Source organism: Osmerus eperlanus, unplaced genomic scaffold (assembly GCF_963692335.1).
Source record: "Osmerus eperlanus unplaced genomic scaffold, fOsmEpe2.1 SCAFFOLD_428, whole genome shotgun sequence".
NCBI lineage: Eukaryota > Metazoa > Chordata > Actinopteri > Osmeriformes > Osmeridae > Osmerus > Osmerus eperlanus.
The window spans coordinates 1-24,213 of NW_026911055.1; the positions used below are offsets into that span (position 1 = coordinate 1).

At 49.9% G+C, this 24,213-nt stretch overlaps 2 protein-coding genes across 3 annotated transcripts; one reads left to right on the forward strand and one right to left on the reverse strand.

Annotated features, from left to right (window-relative positions):
• The first annotated feature begins 2,858 nt into the window (after positions 1-2,858).
• Positions 2,859-15,008, forward strand: LOC134015528 (uncharacterized). Of its 2 annotated transcripts, none has more exons than XM_062455091.1 (2): positions 2,859-2,945; positions 12,143-15,008. In XM_062455091.1, the coding sequence occupies exon 2, from the start codon at positions 12,162-12,164 to the stop codon at positions 13,293-13,295; it is 1,134 nt and encodes a 377-aa protein (XP_062311075.1). In that variant the 5' UTR covers positions 2,859-2,945; positions 12,143-12,161; the 3' UTR covers positions 13,296-15,008. The 2 variants fall into 2 exon arrangements, with proteins under 2 accessions (XP_062311075.1, XP_062311074.1); XM_062455090.1 differs by lacking the exon at positions 2,859-2,945 and adding an exon at positions 3,289-3,875.
• Positions 15,009-16,268: 1,260 nt separating this feature from the next.
• Positions 16,269-24,163, reverse strand: LOC134015527 (liprin-alpha-3-like). Its single transcript, XM_062455089.1, has 5 exons — positions 24,006-24,163; positions 21,593-21,768; positions 21,165-21,233; positions 20,901-21,063; positions 16,269-17,675 (listed from the first exon to the last, which is right to left on the reverse strand). Exons 1-5 carry the CDS (start codon positions 24,079-24,081, stop codon positions 17,623-17,625), a joined length of 537 nt encoding a protein of 178 aa, XP_062311073.1. The 5' UTR covers positions 24,082-24,163; the 3' UTR covers positions 16,269-17,622.
• Between the last annotated feature and the right edge of the window lie 50 nt (positions 24,164-24,213).

A 24,213-nucleotide genomic window follows, 5' to 3' on the forward strand; every position in this document is an offset into this window, starting at 1 on the left:
TATTTTCATGAACAGATTGACAACGTTTAGGCTGTGGCAATGAAGTTCAGATTAGTAGTTAGATAGACTTTTGATTTAAGTAAGGGGAGTGCCGAACATGTTCTGTCGCCGTTTGACTTCCTAAACAGCTGTGTAGTGTAGATGTTTTGTAGTGTGTCTCGCGTAAGCTACAGCGTTGCAGTGAGCTACACTGGTTTGAAACCACAGGTAATGGTAATTTCACCAACAAATCGTTTACTAATATCAGAATAAATCCTACAACAAAAATGTATATGTGAGGAATGTTTATTTTAACGATTGAAAACAGATACATCATAGACCACTGTAGTATGTGTTGCCCGGGCAACACAGGCTAATGTCATGATGCTAATACTTCAGTGAAATAGTAGACTACTGTTTCCGAAAGTAGATGTACTTCCTTAATAATATCAGCTTATATTGTACATTACACATCACAATTGTGTGTCATATCACAAAGTAAAATGAGTAAATAGTTATCACCCTGGCCTCTTTGCTTGTGGCGTTCCTGCAGCTGCCTTGCAGTAAAGCTATAGTTAGCCTAGCTATCCCCCAAGTTAACAGATGCGAAATGAATGTTCTGCCAAAGGTAGTCACGCGTGTTTTCGTGACGTTAGTGACGTTAGTAACGTCAGTGACTGTGGCTAGCAAATTAGCCACCGTTAGCTTCACTTTTCGCCACAAAAACTTAACTTGAGCCTAAACCATGCAACGGAACGTAAATTCCAATAGAAGCAACTCAATCGCTACCAAGACGAAACTTTTGACACCTATGTTGTCTACGTAGGCCAAATATTGACTGAGTTTTAGGGGGGCAAAAAGAAATAATAATAATAATAATATATATGTGAGAGAACAAAGGTTGTGCCCTTGCCGAAGGCAAAGCACACCCAATAATAATATATATGTGAGAGAACAAAGGTTGTGCCCTTGCCGAAGGCAAAGCACACCCAATTAAGGATGTCAAAATACTTCAGACAGAGAACCAGACCAGGGGGAGAGAGATGAGAGGAGGGGGAGAGAGGTGAGGAGGGGGAGAGAGGTGAGGAGGGGGAGAGAGGTGAGGAGGGGGAGAGAGGTGAGGAGGGGGAGAGAGGTGAGAGGAGGGGGAGAGAGATGAGAGGAGGGGGAGAGAGATGAGGAGGGGGAGAGAGATGAGAGGAGGGGGAGAGAGGTGAGGAGGGGGAGAGAGGTGAGAGGAGGGGGAGAGAGATGAGAGGAGGGGGAGAGAGGTTAGGAGGGGGAGAGAGGTGAGAGGAGGGGGAGAGAGGTGAGGAGGGGGAGAGAGGTGAGGAGGGGGAGAGAGGTGAGGAGGGGGAGAGAGGTGAGGAGGGGGAGAGAGGTGAGAGGAGGGGGAGAGAGGTGAGGAGGGGGAGAGAGGTGAGGAGGGGGAGAGAGGTGAGTGGAGGGGGAGAGAGGTGAGGAGGGGGAGAGAGGTGAGAGGAGGGGGAGAGAGGTGAGGAGGGGGAGAGAGGTGAGGAGGGGGAGAGAGGTGAGAGGAGGGGGAGAGAGGTGAGGAGGGGGAGAGAGGTGAGGAGGGGGAGAGAGGTGAGAGGAGGGGGAGAGAGGTGAGGAGGGGGAGAGAGGTGAGAGGAGGGGGAGAGAGGTGAGGAGGGGGAGAGAGGTGAGAGGAGGGGGAGAGAGGTGAGGAGGGGGAGAGAGGTGAGAGGAGGGGGAGAGAGGTGAGGAGGGGGAGAGAGGTGAGAGGAGGGGGAGAGAGGTGAGAGGAGGGGGAGAGAGGTGAGAGGAGGGGGAGAGAGGTGAGGAGGGGGAGAGAGGTGAGGAGGGGGAGAGAGGTGAGGAGGGGGAGAGAGGTGAGAGGAGGGGGAGAGAGGTGAGGAGGGGGAGAGAGGTGAGAGGAGGGGGAGAGAGGTGAGGAGGGGGACCGAAACAGAGACGAGAGAACGGACTTTGATTGCCTGTTGTTTCTGTCTCAGTCAGACTGTCTCTCTCTTTCTCTTTCTCTCTCTCTCTCTCTCTCTCTCTCTCTCTCTCTCTGTCTATGTCTTCCTCTCACTCTCTCTCTCTCTCTTCCTCTCTCTCTTTCTCTCTTCCTATCACTCTCACTGATACCCTCGGGCAGAAATATCTAAGTGCATACAGGGCAAGTTCAGACAAAGAGGGGCAGAGAGAATGGTGGGAGGGGTATAAGTCTTGCCAGTGACTGACACACAACGCAGAGAGAGAGAGAGACAGAGAGAGAGAGAGAGAGAGAGAGAGACAGAGAGAGAGAGAGAGAGAGAGAGAGAGAGAAATCCTGTCAGGGAGACTTTGGGGAACAAAAACGATAGAGTCCAGGACAGAGGAGGGAGTTCAGGGTGTTCAAATCAAGTTTTAGTTGGTATTGGAGTGTGTTAGGAAGTGTGTGTGTGTGTGTGTGTGTGGGGGGGGGGGGGTATGTGTGTGAATTAATGTCAGTAGGGCTGCTGTGAGAGAAACAGCAGTCGGTCACTGGATGCAACACTCACACTGTCTCAACATAATTTCACTTATGAGAATATTGACACTGTTACGTGCCTTTTTTCCTGTACAGTTTTGCTAAAGAACTTTACGGTTTAGCACTTGGATTTTGAAACCCTCTTTTGATTCTCCCGTTCTTTCTCTGTGTCCTCTTCTGTCCCTGTCTCTCTCCCATCCCAAACCTCTTTCATGCGCGGGCTCACAGGGGCAGGGTCGTAACTCAACCCTCCTCTCTTTGTCTCTATTCATCTCCTTATCCTTTCATCTTTTTAACATTCAGGGGGGAAAGCGTTGTGGTAAGATGGAAAGCTCTACTTGGTAAAAGAAAGAAAAAGAGCGAGTGTGTGAGCAACGGCCCCTCCCCAACATCACCAATTAAAGTTTTCCTTTCTGACAGACTATCCAAGGCCGACATATCCGCTGCACGCGGTCCTCAAGTTGTCAGATAAAGAAACGCACCTCATGCTGTAAGTAGTCCAGAGACAGCAGTCGGCTGCCTGTTGAATAACTTTCTGCCGCTCAACTAACTTCTGTCGACCCTGACATCCCTACATTAGGCCCAATGTGGTGTCGCGTAACCAGTACTACATGACAGCAACCTCGAAGGTTTGCTCAAATAGGGTTGCCGTGAAATAGTTTGTATGAGGTAAAGCCTGTCAAACAATAACGTTCCCAAAACCAGTTTAGAGAGGCTTCCCTTCTGAGTAAGGTTTTTGACTGGCAACAGGTAAGGCGTGTGATTTCGGCGAGACTCTTGATATCGTTGGTTTGGCAGTCTCATACGTCCTGGCAATGTTACCGTTGTTAAATAAACTTGGCATTCGATATTTCTAGCTACTCTCACAGATGTTTCTCGTCCTGTTTTTTTTTCACTCGTTCCTCCGACTATGCACTTCCCTCTGTTTACCCCTTGAGAAAAACCCTCCCTCTCCCCTTCTTGTCTTTCCTCTTCCCCAACCACATGCAACCAGGGACGATTGCGCACGGGCGGGCCGACAACAACTTGAAGTATTTTACCAACTTTTTTAAATGTTTGGTCGTCAGGGCTTAGTCCGTAATTTGATCTCGCTGCACGTCAAAGTCGGTTAAGATCGAGTTCTATGCTACATCCTAATGGAATATGATCGGCGTCTGGAAGGTCTCAATTAGGCTGCATGTGAAAATCCACTAAGGTTGAAGGACGGAGCATTTCGGGTTCGGTATTCACGGCTTTGGGCTTGACATGGCTAACTGAACGAGGACGCAGCCTACAGTACGATAATGAGTGATTTGAAATTCGTAGTTTCCATTGGAGATTTAAGTCTTTGAGAGTTTTACCATTTGGGCAACTTTTAGGGACGCCAATAATCAATGTGGTATCAGCTGGAAGCACGAGAGGTCCGGATCTCACCTAAACGGTAGGTTCTTGGATAATAACAAATACTCTGCAGGGATTTTTGCGAGAAATGTTACATCGTGTAGATCATATGTGACGCTGTGGACATGGGTTACTTAGACAAGCCTATCCAGTTGATAACGCGTGTCCCCAAATGCAGTCAGATTATATGAGTTGGTTGTTGATCTGATGATGTAAGAGCTCCCGTAACAACTCCAAATTGCAGATCAAGATCACAGTTTAACGGGCGCGTAATTTCTAAACATCCAAGCACGTCAATATGCTCATGATTTATGTGAACCTATCTGGACTTTTGTGTCACATGAGGGTGTGTGTGTTTGCCTTGGTGGAGAAGATAATTAAAGAAAGTAATCTGTGTAGTCAGATAAAGGGAAACGGGATCTCTGTTTGAGCGTGCCATGAACCGATCATAGAACCGGAATTAATCGGCTGTTTGCACAGTGCGGCAGCGCGACGCTGGGAATGAACACATGTGAGTTGTCGGCCTGGACAGAACCAGCTCAGGAACCAAGACAAACATTTGCCTGAAGTGTTTTCCACGCCAAACAGCAGGTGTCACCGCCACATAGCTGACCTCTGTCACACAAGCAGACTCATCTAGTCAGGGTCTGCCTAGTGCTGCTCTAGGGGGCCCCAGCAGGACCCCGTGTTTTCCTGTATGACTTGGGGCCAAATTAGCCAGGGGGCCCAGAAACCCTAGCGGCACCCCGGTGTCTTCCTAAAGGCAACAAGGACTGCAGGACCTTGGAGGGGCTGGAAAATGGAGCAGCTCTGAGCAGTAGGAGAGCCTCAGGTCTGGTTAGGGCATGGCTGAAGAGTGTGCACCCTCATGGGATTGCATGACTTCAAAGAGATCAGATAATCCACTCTGGTTTTAGATTGAGAGCATTATTCCTGTCAAACTGACATATCTGACACCCCATCTGGCTAAAGAGGATTATCCGTCAGTAGGATAATTGCACAGTTGCTCAGCCAGGTGTGGAACTGGTTTTTATGAGCAGTTTAACAATTTCCTGAGGAGATTCCTCTCTCACAGGTGGTTCTTCCAGACTGACCTCTCCTCTCACAAACCTCTCTCCTCCACCAGGCCAGTCTCTCCTCCACCAGACCAGTCACTCCTCTCACAAACCTCTCTCCTCTCACAAACCTCTCTTCTCCACCAGACCAGTCTCTCCTCCACCAGTCACTCTTCTCCACCAGTCTCTCCTCCACCACACCAGTCTCTCCTCTCACAAACCTCTCTCCTTCACCAGGCCAGTCTCTCCTCCACCAGGCCAGTCTCTCCTCCACCAGGCCAGTCTCTCCTCTCACAAACCTCTCTCCTCCACCAGGCCAGTCTCTCCTCCACCAGGCCAGTCTCTCCTCTCACAAACCTCTCTCCTCCACCAGGCCAGTCTCTCCTCCACCAGACCAGTCTCTCCTCCACCAGACCAGTCACTCCTCTCACAAACCTCTCTCCTCTCACAAACCTCTCTTCTCCACCAGACCAGTCTCTCCTCCACCAGTCACTCTTCTCCACCAGTCTCTCCTCCACCACACCAGTCTCTCCTCTCACAAACCTCTCTCCTCCACCAGGCCAGTCTCTCCTCCACCAGGCCAGTCTCTCCTCCACCAGGCCAGTCTCTCCTCTCACAAACCTCTCTCCTCCACCAGGCCAGTCTCTCCTCCACCAGGCCAGTCTCTCCTCCACCAGACCAGTCACTCCTCTCACAAACCTCTCTCCTCTCACAAACCTCTCTTCTCCACCAGACCAGTCTCTCTCCTCCACCAGTCTCTCTTCTCCACCAGTCTCTCCTCCACCACACCAGTCTCTCCTCTCACAAACCTCTCTTCTCCACCAGGCCAGTCTCTCCTCCACCAGACCAGTCTCTCCTCCACCAGACCAGTCACTCCTCTCACAAACCTCTCTCCTCTCACAAACCTCTCTTCTCCACCAGACCAGTCTCTCCTCCACCAGTCACTCTTCTCCACCAGTCTCTCCTCCACCACACCAGTCTCTCCTCTCACAAACCTCTCTCCTCCACCAGGCCAGTCTCTCCTCCACCAGGCCAGTCTCTCCTCTCACAAACCTCTCTCCTCCACCAGGCCAGTCTCTCCTCCACCAGACCAGTCTCTCCTCCACCAGACCAGTCACTCCTCTCACAAACCTCTCTCCTCTCACAAACCTCTCTTCTCCACCAGACCAGTCTCTCCTCCACCAGTCACTCTTCTCCACCAGTCTCTCCTCCACCACACCAGTCTCTCCTCTCACAAACCTCTCTTCTCCACCAGTCCAGTCTCTACTCCACCAGTCTCTCCTCCACCAGACCAGTCTTTCGTTCATCAGTCGCTCCTCTCCTAACCAGACCCCTCCTATCAAACCCGTGTTTTCTCTGCTTATCTTCAACAGTGGTAAACCAGTAGCCAGGAGCAGTTGGCTACCTCTCCTCACGAGTTTCCGTCTGGTTATGGGTTGCGTGTTCTGGAAGTTTCAGCTGGTCTCCAGACAGCAGAGCTGGCTCCCTAGACCGTGTCTATCCTTGCGCGGCGTGTAAATGGCGCGTGTCATTGTGGCAAATGAACTGTGATCACAGAGCCCAGAGGAAGCCTAGGTATCTTCTGCTCGCGTGTGTACTTGTTTGGTTCTTTATTATAATAAATAAATACAATTCTTGTCACACATAGACGCCGGACATTTTGGGAATTTCTTCCAGGAACCCACAACGCCAGGATGTTATTGTATGATCTTGTTGAGGGTGTTTGGGCTTCTTCCAACACATCATTTGAATATAGCAAGCTAGTCTTTATCTTATTGGGTGTGCTTTGCCTTCGGCAAGGGGACACAACCTTTGTTCTCTCACATATATATTTGGGTGTGCTCAAGCCTTCTGCGAGAGCACAACCTTTGTTCTCTCACATATATATTATTATTATTTTTTTTATTTCTTTTTGCCCCCCTAAAACTCAGTCAATATTTGGCCTACCTAGACAACCTAGGTGTCAAAAGTTTCGTCTTGGTAGCGATTGAGTTGCTTCTATTGGGATTTACGTTCCGTTGCATGGTTTAGGCTGAAGTTAAGTTTTTGTGGCGAAAAGTGAAGCTAACGGTGGCTAATTTGCTAGCCACAGTCACTGACGTTACTAACGTCACTACGTCACGAAAACACGCGTGACTACCTTTGGCAGAACATTCGTTTCGTATCTGTTAAGTTGGGGGATAGCTAGGCTAACTATAGCTTTACTGCAAGGCAGCTAATTTGCTATCCACAGTCACTGACGTTACTAACGTCACTACGTCACTAACGTCACGAAAACACGCGTGACTACCTTTGGCAGAACATTCGTTTCGCATCTGTTAAGGGGTAGCTAGGCTAACTATAGCTTTACTGCAAGGCAGCTGCAGAAACGCCACAAGCAAAGAGGCCAGGGTGATAACTATTTACTCATTTTACTTTGTGATATGACACACAACTGTGATGTGTAATATATCTACAATATAAGCTGATATTATTAAGGAAGTACATCTACTTTCGGAAACAGTAGTCTACTATTTCACTGAAGTATTAGCATCATGACATTATAGCCTGTGTTGCCCGGGCAACACATACTACAGTGGTCTATGATGTATCTGTTTTCAATCGTTAAAATACACATTCCTCACATATACATTTTCGTTGTAGGATTTATTCTGACATTAGTAAACGATTTGTTGGTGAAATTACCATTACCTGTGGTTTCAAACCAGTGTAGCTCACTGCAACGCTGTAGCTTACGCGAGACACACTACCAAAACATCTACACTACACAGCTGTTTAGGAAGTCAAACGGCGACAGAACATGTTCGGCACTCCCCTTACTTAAATCAAAAGTCTATCTAACTACTAACCTGAACTTCATTGCCACAGCCTAAACGTTGTCAATCTGTTCATGAAAATAATTAATTTCAGCTTAAACCGTACAACGGAACGTTAAATCCAATTCAACCAACGCAATCGCTACCAAGACGAACACAGCAGTAGTCTAGTACTGTACCGTAGTAGTACAATTTACCGGGGCAGCTTCTCCACACAGGGCTATATCGCATTTTGCGTTGTTACTGACAATGATCGCTACCAGTGAGCTTTTTATGAATGAGCGATTTTCCACTAAATAAATGTCAAGCTTATTTACGTTTTGGGGGACATATTTTCAGTTAGCAGATGATACTGTTTGAATCGCGATTCCATCTTCTACTGCCGGGTAACGTCGTAGAATAATCTTCAAAGGGGGTTATTTATTAATGAATGAATGCAATGATTAGGCTAAATGCCTGAAAATATCATTAGAAGGGAAAAACTTAAAATGACGTTTAAGTCATAGAGATTAGGTCAATTTTTACACCGGTCTGCCAAATTTATTCGTTTTGATTCAACGATGAGGCTGCCTCTTGCAGGGGAAATGAGAAGACATCTATTTCATTCTACACTTCACTCGTATTTTCAGTTGTAAATGAGCAGCAAAAAAAAATGCTTTTAAATCTATGTCATCTTTATAAATAATAAGTATGCATTTTTATATAAAATATACAGAAATATCAGTTGTAAAAATGTCATTCAAAAACGGACCCCTGTGCAACCGACGCAAGCAAGCACACCCTACAATTTCCACAGAAATTGTACCCTCTCTAGTTGGGTGTGCTCAAGCCTTCGGCGAGAGCACAACCTTTGTTCTCTCACATATATATTTATTTATTTATTTTTGTTTATTTTCGCCCCCCTAAGGATCAGTCAATATTTGGACTACATACACAACGGCGGTGTCAAAAGGTTCGTCTTGGTAGCGATTGCGTTGGTTGTATTTTTATTTACGTTCCGTTGCATGGTTTAAGTAGAAATTGCGTTTTTGTGGTGAAAAGTGAAGCTAACGGTGGCTAATTTGCTAGCCACAGTCACTGACGTTACTAACGTCACTAACGTCACGAAAACACACGTGACTACTTGTAGCAGAACATTCGTTTCACGTCTGTTAACATGGGGGATAGCTAGGCTAACTATAGCTTTACTGCAAGGCAGCTGCAGGAACGCCACAAGCAAAGAGGCCAGGGTGATAACTATTTACTCATTTTACTTTGTGATGTGAAACACAATTATGAAATGTAATGTACAATATTAGCTGATATTATTAAGGAAGGGGCCCACATCTACTTTTGGAAACGGTAGTCTACTATTTCACTGAAGCATTAGCATCATGACATTAGCCTCTGTTTCCCGGGCAACACATACTACAGTGGTCTATGATGCATCTGTTTTCAATCTTTAAAATAAACATTCCTCACAAATACATTTTCGTTGTAGGATTTATTATGACATTACATTACAAGTAAACGATTTGTGGGTGAAATTATCATTACCTGTGGTTTCAAACCAGTGTAGCTCACTGCAACGCTGTAGCCTACGCGAGACACTACAAAAACATCTACACAACATGTTCGGCACTCCCCTTACTTAAATCAAAAGTCTAACTACTAACCTGAACTTCATTGCCACAGCCTAAACTTTGTCAATCTGTTCATGAAAATAATTAATTTCAGCCTAAACCGTACAACGGAACGTTAAATCCAATTCAACCAACACAATCGCTACCAAGACAAACACAGCAGTAGTCTAGTACTGTACCGTAGTAGTAGAATTTACCGGGGCAGCTTCTCCACACAGGGCTATATCGCATTTTGCGTTGTTACTGACAATGATCGCTACCAGTGAGCTTTTTATGAATGAGCGATTTTCCACTAAATAAATGTCAAGCTTATTTACGTTTTGGGGGGCATATTTTCAGTTAGCAGATGGTACTGTTTGAATCGCGATTCCATCTTCTACTGCCGGGTAACGTCGTAGAATAATCTTCAAAGGGGGTTCTTTATTAATGAATGAATGCAATATGAGTAGGCTAAATGCCTGAAAATATCATGAGAAGGGAAAAACTTAAAATGACGTTTAACCCTCGTGCTGCCTTCGGGTCACATGACCCAAAGGTTCATAATGAACCATCGTTGTGTTTACCCAATTTTACCCAATACAAAAACAAATTAAAATAATTTTCTTTTAACCTTTGCAATGTGGGGGGTCTGAGACAGCCTAGCTGTTAAAAGAAAATGCTTCACTTTGTCTTTGTATGCAGTAAATCTGTCGCAATACGACGGTGGGTCACAATGACTGATGGGTCAGAATGACCCGAAGATAACACAAGGGTTAAGTCATAGAGATTAGGTCAATTTTTACACCGGTCTGCCAAATGTATTCGTTTTGATTCAACGTTGAGGCTGCCTCTTGCAGGGGAAATGAGAAGACATCTATTTCATTCTACACTTCACTCGTATTTTCAGTTGTAAATGAGCAGCAAAAAAAATGCTTTTAAATCTATGTAATCTTTATAAATAATAAGTATGCAACGACAAACGACAAACTAGAGAGGGTACAATTTCTGGGGAAATTGTACCCTCTCTAGTTTGTCGTTGTTCTGTCACTAATGGTAGATCCCAGCCGAGCCTGAGGCGAATGCATGTGTGATGTGTCATCTAGCCTCTGACGCTGCATGCTGAGGGATTGTGACCAGGGTGTTTCCAGTCCAGCCCCCTCGTCTCCCTCTGCTTCTGAGAGTCTCTCTCTCTCTCTCTCTCTCTCTCTCTCTCTCTCTCTCTCTCTCTCTCTCTCTCTCTCTCACTCACACTCACACTCACACTCACACTCACACACACACACAGCCTCTCACTCTCTCTCTCTCACACACAGCCTCTCACTCTCTCTCACTCTCTCTCACAGCCTCTCTCTCTCTCTCTCTCTCACAGCCTCTCTCTCTCTCTGTTGCCTAGGGACACTGAGGTTTAGATCCAGTTAACCCTCTTCTCTCACATTCTGTGCATTCCACCTTAGTTAACTCTTTCTAAGAACTGCTAATATGTGGACACAGGCACGCTCTCTGTATTCATTATGACCACACCAGCACTCCAGTGTGTTTCACCAGGATGCACATGTTCTATTTTATCCACCGGTCAAATGGCTCTTGGATATTCAAATTTGACCAGCCACTCAATAGATTACCAACACTTTTAGGGCTGGTAGAAGATCTACTAGCCTCTTTTGTATTTTACCAGCATTTGGCTGGTGGATGCTGCTAATTTTGTGCCCTGTTGAATTCATGACATCACGCCAAACGGGCGTTTAACTACACCTGAGAAAGGCATGTAGCCGAGAAGCAGGTTTGTCTGATTGTTTTTGCAACCTCCTTAGATGAATAGAATAGGGGCGACAGGTCAGAAGGTAAACGGATGTTATCTTTTAGCCTGTGCTAGCAAAGGTTAATGTGCTATTTAAAGAGAGCCCATTGGGTTTAGCTGTCAAACATGGCTAAATATAATCGTTTAACTGAGAGCGTGCGTAATTTGGAATGCTTGTTGTCTTGGAACCGTTTGATTACAGCTGTAGCGCACACTGTCACTTTCATGAGGAGTAATAAAGAAGCACTTAAACTAGGTTGGGGATGTTTACTTTTCCGGATGAATATTTGTGCCGGCAAACACACATCCACACCTGTCACTGACCCTGCCAACAACAAGACAGAACACAAAGTGAATCCACAAGAACAAATATTTTCATGCCCTGACAAGTTGGACAAAAGCAATATTAGAAGGGACGTGCCTGGTGGGTGGTGGGGGTGAGGAATCGGTGTCTTTCGTCCGAGTTCTTTCTGGTTCTCTCTGAGACCCTTCAGCAAGTCCCTCGTTCCTCACCTCCATCCCCTCAGTGGAACAGCGATCTTGCTGCCCCGGTTGGTCTAATTTTCCATGCGTTCTGCCAAGAGTATATATAAAAAAATTACCTCTGCAGCATTAAAGACTCGACTGTAAAGCAACAGGCAGCCGTTTAAAAACTCTCATTAAACTGGGTTTTTTTACAGCAATGTCAGTATAATTGTGGGGGCCTGTAACCGATCCTGTTAATTGAACTCTGTAAATCTGTGTTTCAACATCCATGTGCACATTTCTATTCTCTGCTCTTGATGCTTGACTGTGTTCAGCCTCTGGTCTGCACCTCTCTGTCACCGACCATCTCTGGAGGAGGGAAGCCCTCACTCAACTGATCCTCACAAGCTTTCTAAAAAGGTTTTCCTTGGAGTTTTCCTTGTCCTCTTGAAGGTTTGGGTCGGCTGAGGTGCACTTCTACATGAAGCCCTCCATGACTACGGCTCTACAAATTCTTGTCTTTTTTTGCTTTGTTTAACGTGCGTCTCTGTCTCCACCTCTGCCTCCGTCAGTTGATACGTCTTGGGAGTGATGCACTGGCTTCCCCTGGTTGCCATGGTGATTGCCTCGGCCCTGCCCTTCCCTCACATCCCCGTGGCCAGAAACGTCGCCGCGACGACGGACCCCGGCAGACACCTGGGTGGCCGGACGGCCGACACGGACGCCTCCCGCGCCGCTTCCCGCGGCGCTCCCTCGCAGGAGGACTACAACACGACTCCTGCATACACCGGGGCCCTCCGCCTCAACGTGGGGCCCGACAAGGACCCCTCGGACCCCTCTGCGCTTCACCCGGACACCAGTTTCCATTCGAACGGTGAAGCTGAAAGAGGACAGCTCAGGCCGTCTGTCAGCGCTAGCCGGAAGGACTACGTCTCCCAGGATAAGGGAGTGTCGGAGGACTACAGATCTGCTGGCAGGGTGGAGGGCGTGGAGCCAGGGCTGTGGGCGGGGATGGAGGGTTTACAGGGGGACGAGCTGTTTTTAGACGCCCACCCTCGGGTCCTGTTCTCCCCCTCTGCTTCTCCTCCCGGGCACCCCCCTCTGCTCCTGCTGGAGTCAGGCATGCCGGCTGGGGAGGAGGAGCAGGAGGAGGAGGTGTCGGACGCCGATCAGCACATCGAGGGTCACGGGGATAGGGAGCCGGACAGGGGCTGGGCGGAGTCGCCCCCGGTGGTGGGCGAGGGGCGCCACCCGGCGGTCCGAAACAAGCGCTCCCACCTGACCCCCGCTAAGATGGGCGAGAAGTCGGTGTGCGACATGGAGAGCAAGTGGGTGATGGATAAGAAGATGGCCATCGACATGCACGGCCGCAACGTCACCATCGTCCCGGAGATCCAGACCCTCACCGGGCCTCTCAAACAGTACTTCTACGAGACACGCTGTCGCCAGGAGCCCCCCGCGCCCGGCGTGGCCCCCCGGGGGCCGGGGGCCGCAGGGAGGAGCCCGGAGGCGCAGGGCGTGGCGGGGGGCACATGCAGGGGCGTGGATAAGAAGCAGTGGAGCAGCCAGTGCAAGGCCAGGCAGTCGTACGTGCGCGCCCTCACCAGAGACTCCAACAACAGGACAGGCTGGAGGTGGATCCGCATCGACTCCTCCTGTGTGTGCGTGCTGCTGTCCCAGGCCAACAGGAGGGGAAGGGTGGAGGGGTGGAGAGGCCCCACGTGAGGTGTGGTGGGGCGCTTATGAAGAACAGAGGTGGGCTTGGGGAGGCTGGGGGAGGACCTTGTGAACTGGGAGTGCTGCTCTTTAACAATCCACAACATCCCCCCCCCATACACCCTGCTCCCCCCATCCCCCCCCCCCCCCCCATACACCTCGCTCCCCCCCTCCCTCTCCCCCTCACGGCCGCCTGTGAAACGGACTACACGAAAACAAGCAAACCTCAACACTAGAATTTACGGAAAATAAAAATACTGTGTTTTCATAGCGTACATGATGTAAGTTATTGTCGTTTAGTATAAAAGCATGAGTATCTGCTTGATATTAATATATTTCTTTATATGTGTACAATATGTAAACGGTAAGCATTTCTCAGATTTCTTTACAGTCCAAACGTACGTATCTTTGGATATATTTATAGACTCACGGATGATTCGTGTTGAGGTGTTGTTTATCACTAGTAATGATTCCAGCCTGTAGTCTTCTCTGATAGGTTGAGGAAAGAGCGCCACCTAGTGTCTGGAGGTGTGCCAGTTCTAGGCACTGACCTGCAAAATCTCGTTTGAGAAGGCAGGGGTCTCCAACTGTTCCTGGAGAGCTACCTGCTGGTTGGTTTGTGCTCCCTCCCACCACACTTATCTGACCTGATTCACCACTAGTTACCTGATCTACCAGCTCATTATTAGAATCAGGTGTGTTAGATTAGCGTTGGAGTGTAAACCTACAGGCAGGTATCTCTCCAGGAGCAGGGCTGGAGACCCTGATCAACAGGCAGGTATCTCTCCAGGAGCAGGGCTGGAGACCCTGATCAACAGGCAGGTATCTCTCCAGGAGCAGGGCTGGAGACCCTGATCAACAGGCAGGTATCTCTCCAGGAGCAGGGCTGGAGACCCTGATCAACAGGCAGGTATCTCTCCAGGAGCAGGGCTGGAGACCCTGATCAACAGGCAGGTATCTCTCCAGGAGCAGGGCTGGAGACCCTGATCAACAGGCAGGTATCTCTCCAGGAGCAGGGCTGGAGTCTCCTGTTCTCTTTGGGTCGCTCATTTTAAACAGCTAAAAAACTAGTTATTTGTTTGACGAAAATAAATAGTAAGAAAAATCTAAGCATTTAGTGAGTCCCTTTAAGACTAGGTTGTGTCCATGAGTACGGCTCAGATCCACACGGAGAACACAACCATGTATCAGCTCAGAGGAATGAGGGGAATGTTTCCTTGCTGGTCCTGGAGAGTGACTCACGACAGCCTTGCTGTTGGAGCTGTGGGACGGTCCCTTACCTTCCGGAAGAGACGGAAGGGGGAAACTAATCACAGATTAACATGAACGGCTGTGTGACAACATTCTCCAGGTTCCCCCTCAAAACAAACGGATGCCTAAAGGTAACATAGAACCCTTTACCAGACAGAAACATGTTTAGGTTGATACATAGAACCTATAGTGTCTATATGGACGGTTTAACCGCATCCTTACTTTCAGTGTGTACTCCAGTGATGGTTCTGAATGTGTACAGAGTTGTGTAATCTGATGAGTGTGTTTCCAGAGGATACCAAGAATCCAAAAAGGGCTCCTATTGGATACATTCTGACCACAAAGACCATGTAATACCACATATATGTATGCGATTCATTATATTTATACAACCGACTTTTCTAAAATAATGTGTACTGTATGTGTAATGTACTGTAAAGGATTTGTATTTCATAAACTAAAAGATGATTTCTAATACATTCTGTCTTGATTCTATTCAGACTCGGACCCCTGTGGTGTCTGTTAGTCTCAGTCTTGTGGAAGAGTTGGGTGAATACTGGTAAAGTCTGCTCAGACTCAGATCCCTGTGGTCAGAATCAGAATGGGTTTTAGTCGCCATGAAAGTTTTCACAGACAAGGAATTTGCTTTGGCAGGAAGGTGCATACATTAAACATATAGGAATCATAACAAATTAAATATGAGGTGTAACTATACTAAGGGTACATAAACTAGTAATACTAAGTGGATTTATAATTAAAATATAAAATATAAGTTGCCGTAATTTACAATATAAAAATACAGAAAATACAAAAAATACAAATGGTACGGAGGGGAGTGACTGAAACAGGGAGTGACCAGGGTGGGAGGAGTCGGCCACAATCTTCCACGCTCGCCTCAGGGTCCTCGAGGTGTGCAGGTCCTCGAGGGTGGGCAGATTGCAGCCAATCACCTTCTCAGCAGTGCGGATGATACGCTGCAGTCTACTCTTGTCCTTGGCAGTGGCAGCAGCGTACCAGATGGTGATGGAGGAGGTGAGGATGGACTCAATGATGGCTGTGTAGAAGTGCACCATCATTGTCTTTGGCAGGTTGAATTTCTTCAGCTGCCGTAGGAAGTACATCCTCTGTTGTGCTTTCTTGGTGAGGAAGCTGATGTTCAGTTCCCACTTGAGGTCCTGGGAGAGGATAGTGCCCAGGAAGCGGAAGGACTCCACAGTGTTGACTGGGGAGTCGCACAGGGTGATGGGGGTGAGTGGGGCTGTATTCTTAAGTTCACAACCATCTCCACTGTCTTAAGAGCATTGAGCTCTAGGTTGTTCTGGCTGCACCAGGTCTGTTAGTCCCAGTGTTGTGGAAGAGTAGGGTGAATACTGGTAAAGTGGGACAAGTTCTGTGTGTCTTTGGCTCTATTATCTCGTCAACCGGCACCGTTATCAGTGGGCGATCGGCTGGCGTTGTGCTCAGGACCCAAGTTCTATTTCTGAAAGTGTCCCTCTTCACCAATATTCACCCTACCTGTGGACTTTAGACTTCATATGTGCATACGACACTGACTGTCCCAACAGACGAACTCCTGTTTACAAGGAGACTCGTTCCTGAATACACACACACAACACACACACACAACACACGCACACAACACACACAACACACACACACAACACACACACACAACACACGCACACAACACCCACGCACACAAGAAACAAGCTCCATTTGATGATCTGAAGATCCAGATTGGGGACGACTTTATTTTTTATTTTTTTCATCATCATTAATTGTTTTGCCGATGTTATTTTAAATTGGTAGTACTATAATCGTGGATATTTTTTTTGTTGTTAAAATCATAGCACAATGTTTTCAAAATGTACACTGACATTAGCATATTTGAATCACCATTTTCGTATCGACTTTTAAAACAATCAAATCAAGTCAGTCATAATTAAGAAGTTAAATCAACATGTACATTTACAGTTATTCAATGCATACATAAAGAAAATAAATATAGTTATCATAAAAAATTAAAAATACAACTGAAAATACACACATTTTACAAATTGATCCCAAGGTTTATGATACAGATATTAATTTTTCTAGTTTCTATCACCTTTTAACCCCCAAAAAGTTGAGTTTGTTGTTGTCTTGGTTGTTGGACATGCATCGTAAACACACAGAGACTACACGTGTCTTTGACTTCCTGGGTCCTGCCCTCCTTCCTGCGCTCGTCCCCTCAGCTGCAGCGGTTGGTTTCTGTTATGGCTTGTGAGCAGTTGATGACTTGTTCCTCCCCCCCGCTGGTCGACTGTCTGTTTGAGCTCTCCAGAGGAACCCCAAGAACCTGAGCTGGTGGTTATGGTTCTAACCTTGGAGGGAGGGAGGAGAGGGAGGCAGGGAGGGGGCAGGGGGGAGGTGAGGGGGCAGGGGTTGGGCCTGCCGGACGTAGCCTTGCCCCTCCCTGCCTCCCCGCAGACTTCAAATGACTTTATGGATTCCTACTAACTACGAAAAGACATCACAGGCGTTGGACACAATGCCTCTGTGTGGCCCCTCATCTCTCCTCTGCCGCGGCTCTGCCTTTCATCCCCACAATGGCCTCCCTTCAATAGCAGCTTACTCAGCCTGAAGGCTCTCAGCTTTCAGACGGCTCAACAGACGACCCCGGCCACAACCGGGGCTCTCTCTTTCGTGTGGCCGCAGCCCTGTACGGTGCCCTGAATGGGGACAGACTTCACTACACCGTGTGGATGAATTGGGGACACTTAGAAACACCCTTGACGCCACCATAGAAGCCAGCGACAGAGCCACAATGGCCGACACCCGACACCAGCTGCCCTCTTAGCACCACGGCACAGCCGACCTGACTGACAACATAATAAAACCATCCACAGAGGAACTATGGCATTCAAACACGTTTTTCTACTTAAATGTACCCAGCACATGAGTGCGCCTCGGGCGGTTGGTGATGGGAGCGTTTTAGGAGAGAGAACTGCTGTAGAGTTGGTGTTCAGACTGTTTAAGGACAGAGAACTGTGGTCCTGGTTCCTGTAGTGTTGGCCGGGCAGATAGAGAGGCTCACCTGGGACTCTCAGCAGGAGTAGGTCCTCACTGATGCTGCCTCCCCCCTGGCCCCTGAGTTAGCTGGGGGAGAGAGAGGGAGGGGGGGGAGGGAGACGGAGAGAAAGAGATAGTGAGACAGCGAGCGAGATAAAGACAGTGAAAGAGAGAGGTAGAGAGAGAGAGCGAGAGAGCGAGGGAGAGGGAGAGGGAGAGCGAGGGAGAGGGAGAGGGAGAGGGAGAGGGAGAGGGAGAGGGAGAGAGGGAGAGGGAGGGTCATTATCATACCAACGTCTGAACAACACTGACCTTTTCCAGACATCGTTATTAAGGACAGAGATGGCAGATAATGAGTGTTTCTCTGTTCTTTGTGCCCTCTGTGCCTTGTACTAGTCTGTACCTCCACACACACACCTCTCACACACACCTCTCACACACACCTCTCACACACACACACAGCTCACACACAGCTCACACACACACCTCTCACACACACACACCTCACACACATGCCAGCGTGGAGCACATGTCAGAGTCCAGTCTAATGGTAGAGCACTGTCAACCTTGGAACATACAGTACTTTCAGCTGTCCTGAACACGTGACACTACTACAACACGGCTTCTCCTGTAACACGCTACGCACATGGCTTCTCTTCCATAACACGCTATGCACACGGCTTCTCTTCCATAACACGCTACACACACGGCTTCTTTTCCGTAACACGCTACGCACACGGCTTCTCTCCTGTAACACGCTATGCACACAACCTCTCTCCTGTAACACGCTACGCACACGGCTTCTCTCCTGTAACACGCTACGCACACAACCTCTCTCCTGTAACACGCTACGCACACAACCTCTCTCCTGTAACATGCTACGCACACAACCTCTCTCCTGTAACACGCAAGCACACGGCTTCTTTTCCGTAACACACTACACACACGGCCTCTCTCCTGTAACACGCTACGCACACGGCCTCTCTCCTGTAACACGCTACGCACACAGCTTCTTTTCCTTAACATGCTACGCACACGGCTTCTCTTCCATAACACGCTACGCACATGGCTTCTCTCCTGTAAAACGCTACGCACACAGCTTCTCTCCTGTAACACGCTACGCACACAGCTTATCTTCCGTAACACGCTATGCACACGGCTTCTCTCCTGTAACACGCTACACACACGGCTTCTCTCCTGTAACACGCTACGCACATGGCTTCTCTTCCGTAACACGCTATGCACACGGCTTCTCTTCCATAACACGCTACACACACGGCTTCTCTCCTGTAACACGCTACACACAGCTTCTCTCCTGTAACACGCTACGCACACAGCTTATCTTCCGTAACACGCTATGCACACGGCTTCTCTCCTGTAACACGCTACACACACGGCTTCTCTCCTGTAACACGCTACGCACACGGCTTCTCTTCCATAACACGCTACGCACATGGCTTCTCTCCTGTAACACGCTACGCACATGGCTTCTCTCCTGTAACACGCTACGCACACGGCTTCTCTCCTGTAACACGCTACGCACACAGCTTATCTTCCATAACATGCTACACACACGGCTTCTCTCCTGTAACACACTACACGCTCCCGGCTAAACCCTCCATCTCCCACGATCTCTCAATCACCCTGGGATCTGCGACGGTGACCCCTTCATCCTCTGCCAGGAACCTTGGGGTTACCATGGACGAGGAGCTCTCCCTCACGGCCCACATTGCTGCGGTCTCCCGGTCGTGTAGATTCACCCTCTACAACATCCGGAAGATCAGGAGATACCTGTCTGAGCACTCCACCCAGCTGCTAGTCCAAGCACTTGTCCTCTCCAAGTTGGACTATTGCAACTCGCTGCTCGCTGGTCTCCCAGCATGTGCAACCCGCCCTCTTCAGAGGATTCAGAACGCAGCGGCCTGCCTGGTCTACAATCTACCCAGACGCTCCCATGTTACCCCGCTCCTCATCTCTCTCCACTGGCTACCTATCATGGCCCGTATCAGATTCAAGACCCTGGTATTGACCTTCCGAGCAGTGAACGGGACTGCACCCGTCTACATCAAGTCTCTCCTGCAGCCTTACACCCCCACCCGTCACCTACGGTCTTCTTCAGACAACCGCCTGGTGGTCCCACCGCTCAAGACCGCCCGGTCCCAACACAAGCTCTTCTCCTGTCTGGCCCCCCAGTGGTGGAATCAACTCCCCACCTCCATCAGAGACACTGACTGTCTCTCCACCTTCAAGAAAAGGCTCAAGACGCACTTGTTCCGGGAGTACAACGGTACTTAGGAATGGTTCGCTTGACCCGATGTTAGTTTCCTCAAGGATCACAATGACTCTTGCTTAGAGACTTGTTGCTCTTGTGGTTAGTGGTAACTGACTTAAATTTTTGTACTCGCTGTGATATATTGTTTTTATTATTGTTGCTTGCTTTTTCCACAGGTACACTTGCACTTATAGCAGTTCATGTTGTTTAATTGTAACTTGTTTAACTACATGCTCTTATGGTTCTTCCCTTTGGCACTTATTTTGGTTGTTCACAATGTGTGCTTCATGTTTTGGCTACTCGCAATGTTTTGTGGCTATCTCGTTGTTATGATCAGTGACCTATGCACTTTGTAAAGCTCTCTCTTGGAAGTCGCTTTGGATAAAAGCGTCTGCTGATAATGTAAATGTAAATGTACACACACGGCTTCTCTTCTGTAACACGCTACGCACACAGCTTATCTTCCATAACATGCTACGCACACAGCTTCTCTCCTGTAACACGCTACACACACAACCTCTCTCCTGTAACACGCTACACACACAACCTCTCTTCCGTAACATGCTACGAACCCCTAGCAGGGGTGTAGCTTTCATCACACATGGCTGGAACTTGTGTGTGTGAGTGGGTGTGTGCGCTGGGACGTGTGTGAGTGTGTGTGTGTGTGTGTCTGGGACGTGTCAGGGCTTTTTGAAAACAACAAATCTGTTGTCGTCGTCCCCGCTTCTGATTAAGAAAGTTGTACTGAACGGCTCCACTGTTATTATAAAAGCTGCCACTACCCCCGCATTAGAGAACAGCCCTGGGCCTCCGTGTCCATGGCTACCACACCCAGAAAACACGCTGTCAGTAATCAACACTGTCAAGAGCGGGGTGCAGCGGTGTGGGGTGACGAATGGTGTTATGTGAGGAATGCCGAGGGTCTGACAGGAGAGAAGCCTTCGAGGGCCCGGAAAGATGAACCCCTGAGAACAAGGCCGCAGGGCCGAGGTCAGAGGTCAGAGGTTACGGGTCGGAGAGGGGGGGACGGGGGCGCTCACCATCGCTCTGGACCTTCCTGAGGGTCACGGAGGGGGTGGCGATGGGCGAGGCACGGAAGTTAGCGGGCAGGGTCTCCGAGGAGTCGGAGGTCACGCCCCTGAGGTCCTTCTCCCTGAACATCTTCCTCCAGGAGGGGGAGCGGGAGAACGTCCTGGTGCCGTCCTGGGGGGGGAGAGAGAGGGGGGGAGGGAGGGTTTAGGGTGAGGGACGGGACACCGAGGCTGGAGATGCATGCTGAGGAGCGGGCAGGAGAGGGTAACAACCTCGTCTGGTCTTCTCTCCGTCCCCAGGGAGATGAGAGAGTTGTACTCCTGCTCTAGGAGCTGCCTGGCCTGGGGGAGAGGAAGAGGGGAGGAGGAGGAGAGGAGGAGGAGGGGAGGGGGAGGAGAGGAGGAGGAGGAGGAGAGGAGGAGAGGAGGGGAGGAGGAGAGGGGGAGGAGAGGAGGAGAGGAGGGGAGGAGGGGAGGAGGAGGGGAGGTGGAGGAAGAGAGGTGGAGGAGAAGTAAAGAGAAGAAGAGGTAGAGGGGCAGAGTCGGTGGAGATCGGGGATCAGGGTTAAAATAAAGTTGGCTATCTTGGATGTTTATTCATGTGATTGTACAGTTTGGTGATTCTGGTGTGTACTGGTGTGTATTTGGATTGGCTTGTATATGTGTGTTCTGATTGGTCGGTAGTTCCAGCGGGTGAGTACCTGTGTGTTCTGATTGGGTATCTGCAGCAGCAGAGCCAGGTCGGTGTAGTCGAAGGTGTCGTCCAGGGCCAAGAGGGCCCCGTTGACTCCACTCTCCAGCAGGCTGTCAGAGTACTCCTTCAGCCCCATGGTCTGGATCCAGCACATCACGCGCTCGTTAGACCACACCATCACATCTGGAGCCACGGCAGAGACAAGCACAGGTCAGTCCTCAGGGAGGACAGACAGGTGAGAGAAAGGACAGACAGACAGGGGAGAGGGAGGACAGACAGACAGGGGAGAGGGAGGACAGACAGGTGAGAGGGAGGACAGACAGACAGGGGAGAGGGAGGACAGACAGGTGAGAGGGAGGACAGACAGACAGGGGAGAGGGAGGACAGACAGGTGAGAAGGGGGGACAGACAGACAGACAGGGGAGAGGGAGGACAGACAGGTGAGAAGGGGGGACAGACAGACAGACAGACAGGGGAGAGGGAGGACAGACAGACAGGTGAGAAGGGGGGATAGACAGACAGGGGAGAGGGAGGAGAGACAGACAGGGGAGAGGGAGGACAGACAGACAGGGGAGAGGGAGGACAGACAGACAGACAGACAGACAGGGGAGAGGGAGGACAGACAGACAGGTGAGAAGGGGGGACAGACAGACAGACAGGGGAGAGGGAGGACAGACAGACAGGGGAGAGGGAGGACAGACAGACAGGGGAGAGGGAGGACAGACAGACAGGTGAGAGGGAGAACAGACAGACAGGTGAGAGGGAGGACAGACAGACAGGTGAGAGGGAGGACAGACAGACAGGTGAGAGGGAGGACAGACAGACAGGGGAGAGGGAGGAAAGACAGACAGGTGAGAGGGAGGACAGACAGACAGGGGAGAGGGAGGAAAGACAGACAGGTGAGAGGGAGGACAGACAGACAGGGGAGAGGGAGGAAAGACAGACAGGTGAGAGGGAGGACAGACAGACAGGGGAGAGGGAGGACAGACAGACAGGTGAGAAGGGGGGACAGACAGACAGACAGGGGAGAGGGAGGACAGACAGACAGGTGAGAGGGAGGACAGACAGACAGGGGAGAGGGAGGACAGACAGACAGGTGAGAGGGAGGACAGACAGACAGGGGAGAGGGAGGACAGACAGACAGGTGAGAGGGAGGACAGACAGACAGGGGAGAGGGAGGACAGACAGACAGGTGAGAGGGAGGACAGACAGACAGGGAGAGGGAGGAGAGACAGACAGGCGTGAGGGAGGACAGACAGACAGACAGGCGTGAGGGAGGACAGACAGACAGGTGAGAAGGGGGGACAGACAGACAGACAGGGGAGAGGGAGGACAGACAGACAGGTGAGAGGGAGGACAGACAGACAGGGGAGAGGGAGGACAGACAGACAGGTGAGAGGGAGGACAGACAGACAGGGGAGAGGGAGGAGAGACAGACAGGTGAGAGGGAGGACAGACAGACAGGGGAGAGGGAGGAGAGACAGACAGGGGAGAGGGAGGACAGACAGACAGGTGAGAGGGAGGACAGACAGACAGACAGGTGAGAGGGAGGACAGACAGACAGGTGAGAGGGAGGACAGACAGACAGGTGAGAGGGAGGACAGACAGGTGAGAAGGGGGGACAGACAGACAGACAGGGGAGAGGGAGGACAGACAGACAGGGGAGAGGGAGGACAGACAGACAGGGGAGAGGGAGGACAGACAGACAGGTGAGAGGGAGGACAGACAGACAGGGGAGAGGGAGGACAGACAGACAGGTGAGAGGGAGGACAGACAGACAGGGGAGAGGGAGGACAGACAGACAGGTGAGAGGGAGGACAGACAGACAGGGGAGAGGGAGGAGAGACAGACAGGTGAGAGGGAGGACAGACAGACAGGGGAGAGGGAGGAGAGACAGACAGGGGAGAGGGAGGACAGACAGACAGGTGAGAGGGAGGACAGACAGACAGACAGGTGAGAGGGAGGACAGACAGACAGGTGAGAGGGAGGACAGACAGACAGGTGAGAGGGAGGACAGACAGGTGAGAAGGGGGGACAGACAGACAGACAGGGGAGAGGGAGGACAGACAGACAGGGGAGAGGGAGGACAGACAGACAGGGGAGAGGGAGGAGAGACAGACAGGTGAGAGGGAGGACAGACACACAGGGGAGAGGGAGGACAGACAGACAGGTGAGAGGGAGGACAGACAGGCAGGGGTGAGGGAGGACAGACAGACAGACAGGCGAGAGGGAGGACAGACAGACAGGTGAGAGGGAGGACAGACAGGCGAGAGGGAGGACAGACAGACAGACAGACAGGTGAGAGGGAGGACAGACAGACAGGTGAGAGGGAGGACAGACAGACAGGCGAGAGGGAGGACAGACAGACAGGTGAGAGGGAGGACAGACAGACAGACACACAGGTGAGAAAGGGGCCCCACCTTTGTTATGGTTCTGGCTGTCCTCTCTTCTCCTCTCCAGCTCTTTGCGGTCGTAGTTCAAACGCTTCAGGCACATGATGCCATAATGCAGACTGACTCTGGGAAATGGCAATAGGTTGCAGGGGTCAAAGGTCAATAGGTGAAAAGGTCACAGGGCTGAGCAGGTTAACTAAGGTCATTTTCACCTCTCATCTGCACTCTTAAGGTG

What these genes read in the sequence shown, in the direction of transcription:
- LOC134015528 (XM_062455091.1), top strand. Translation starts at nt 12,162, where the DNA reads ATGCACTGGCTTCCCCTGGTTGCCATGGTGATTGCCTCGGCCCTGCCC.
- LOC134015527 (XM_062455089.1), bottom strand. Translation starts at nt 24,081, where the DNA reads ATGTGCCTGAAGCGTTTGAACTACGACCGCAAAGAGCTGGAGAGGAGA. An exon ending in CAGCCAGAACCATAACAAAG is followed by an intron (nt 21,769 to 24,005) that starts GTGGGGCCCCTT and finishes CCGTGGCTCCAG; the next exon opens with ATGTGATGGTGTGGTCTAAC. An exon ending in CGGAGAGAAGACCAGACGAG is followed by an intron (nt 21,064 to 21,164) that starts GTTGTTACCCTC and finishes CTCCCCCCCCAG; the next exon opens with GACGGCACCAGGACGTTCTC.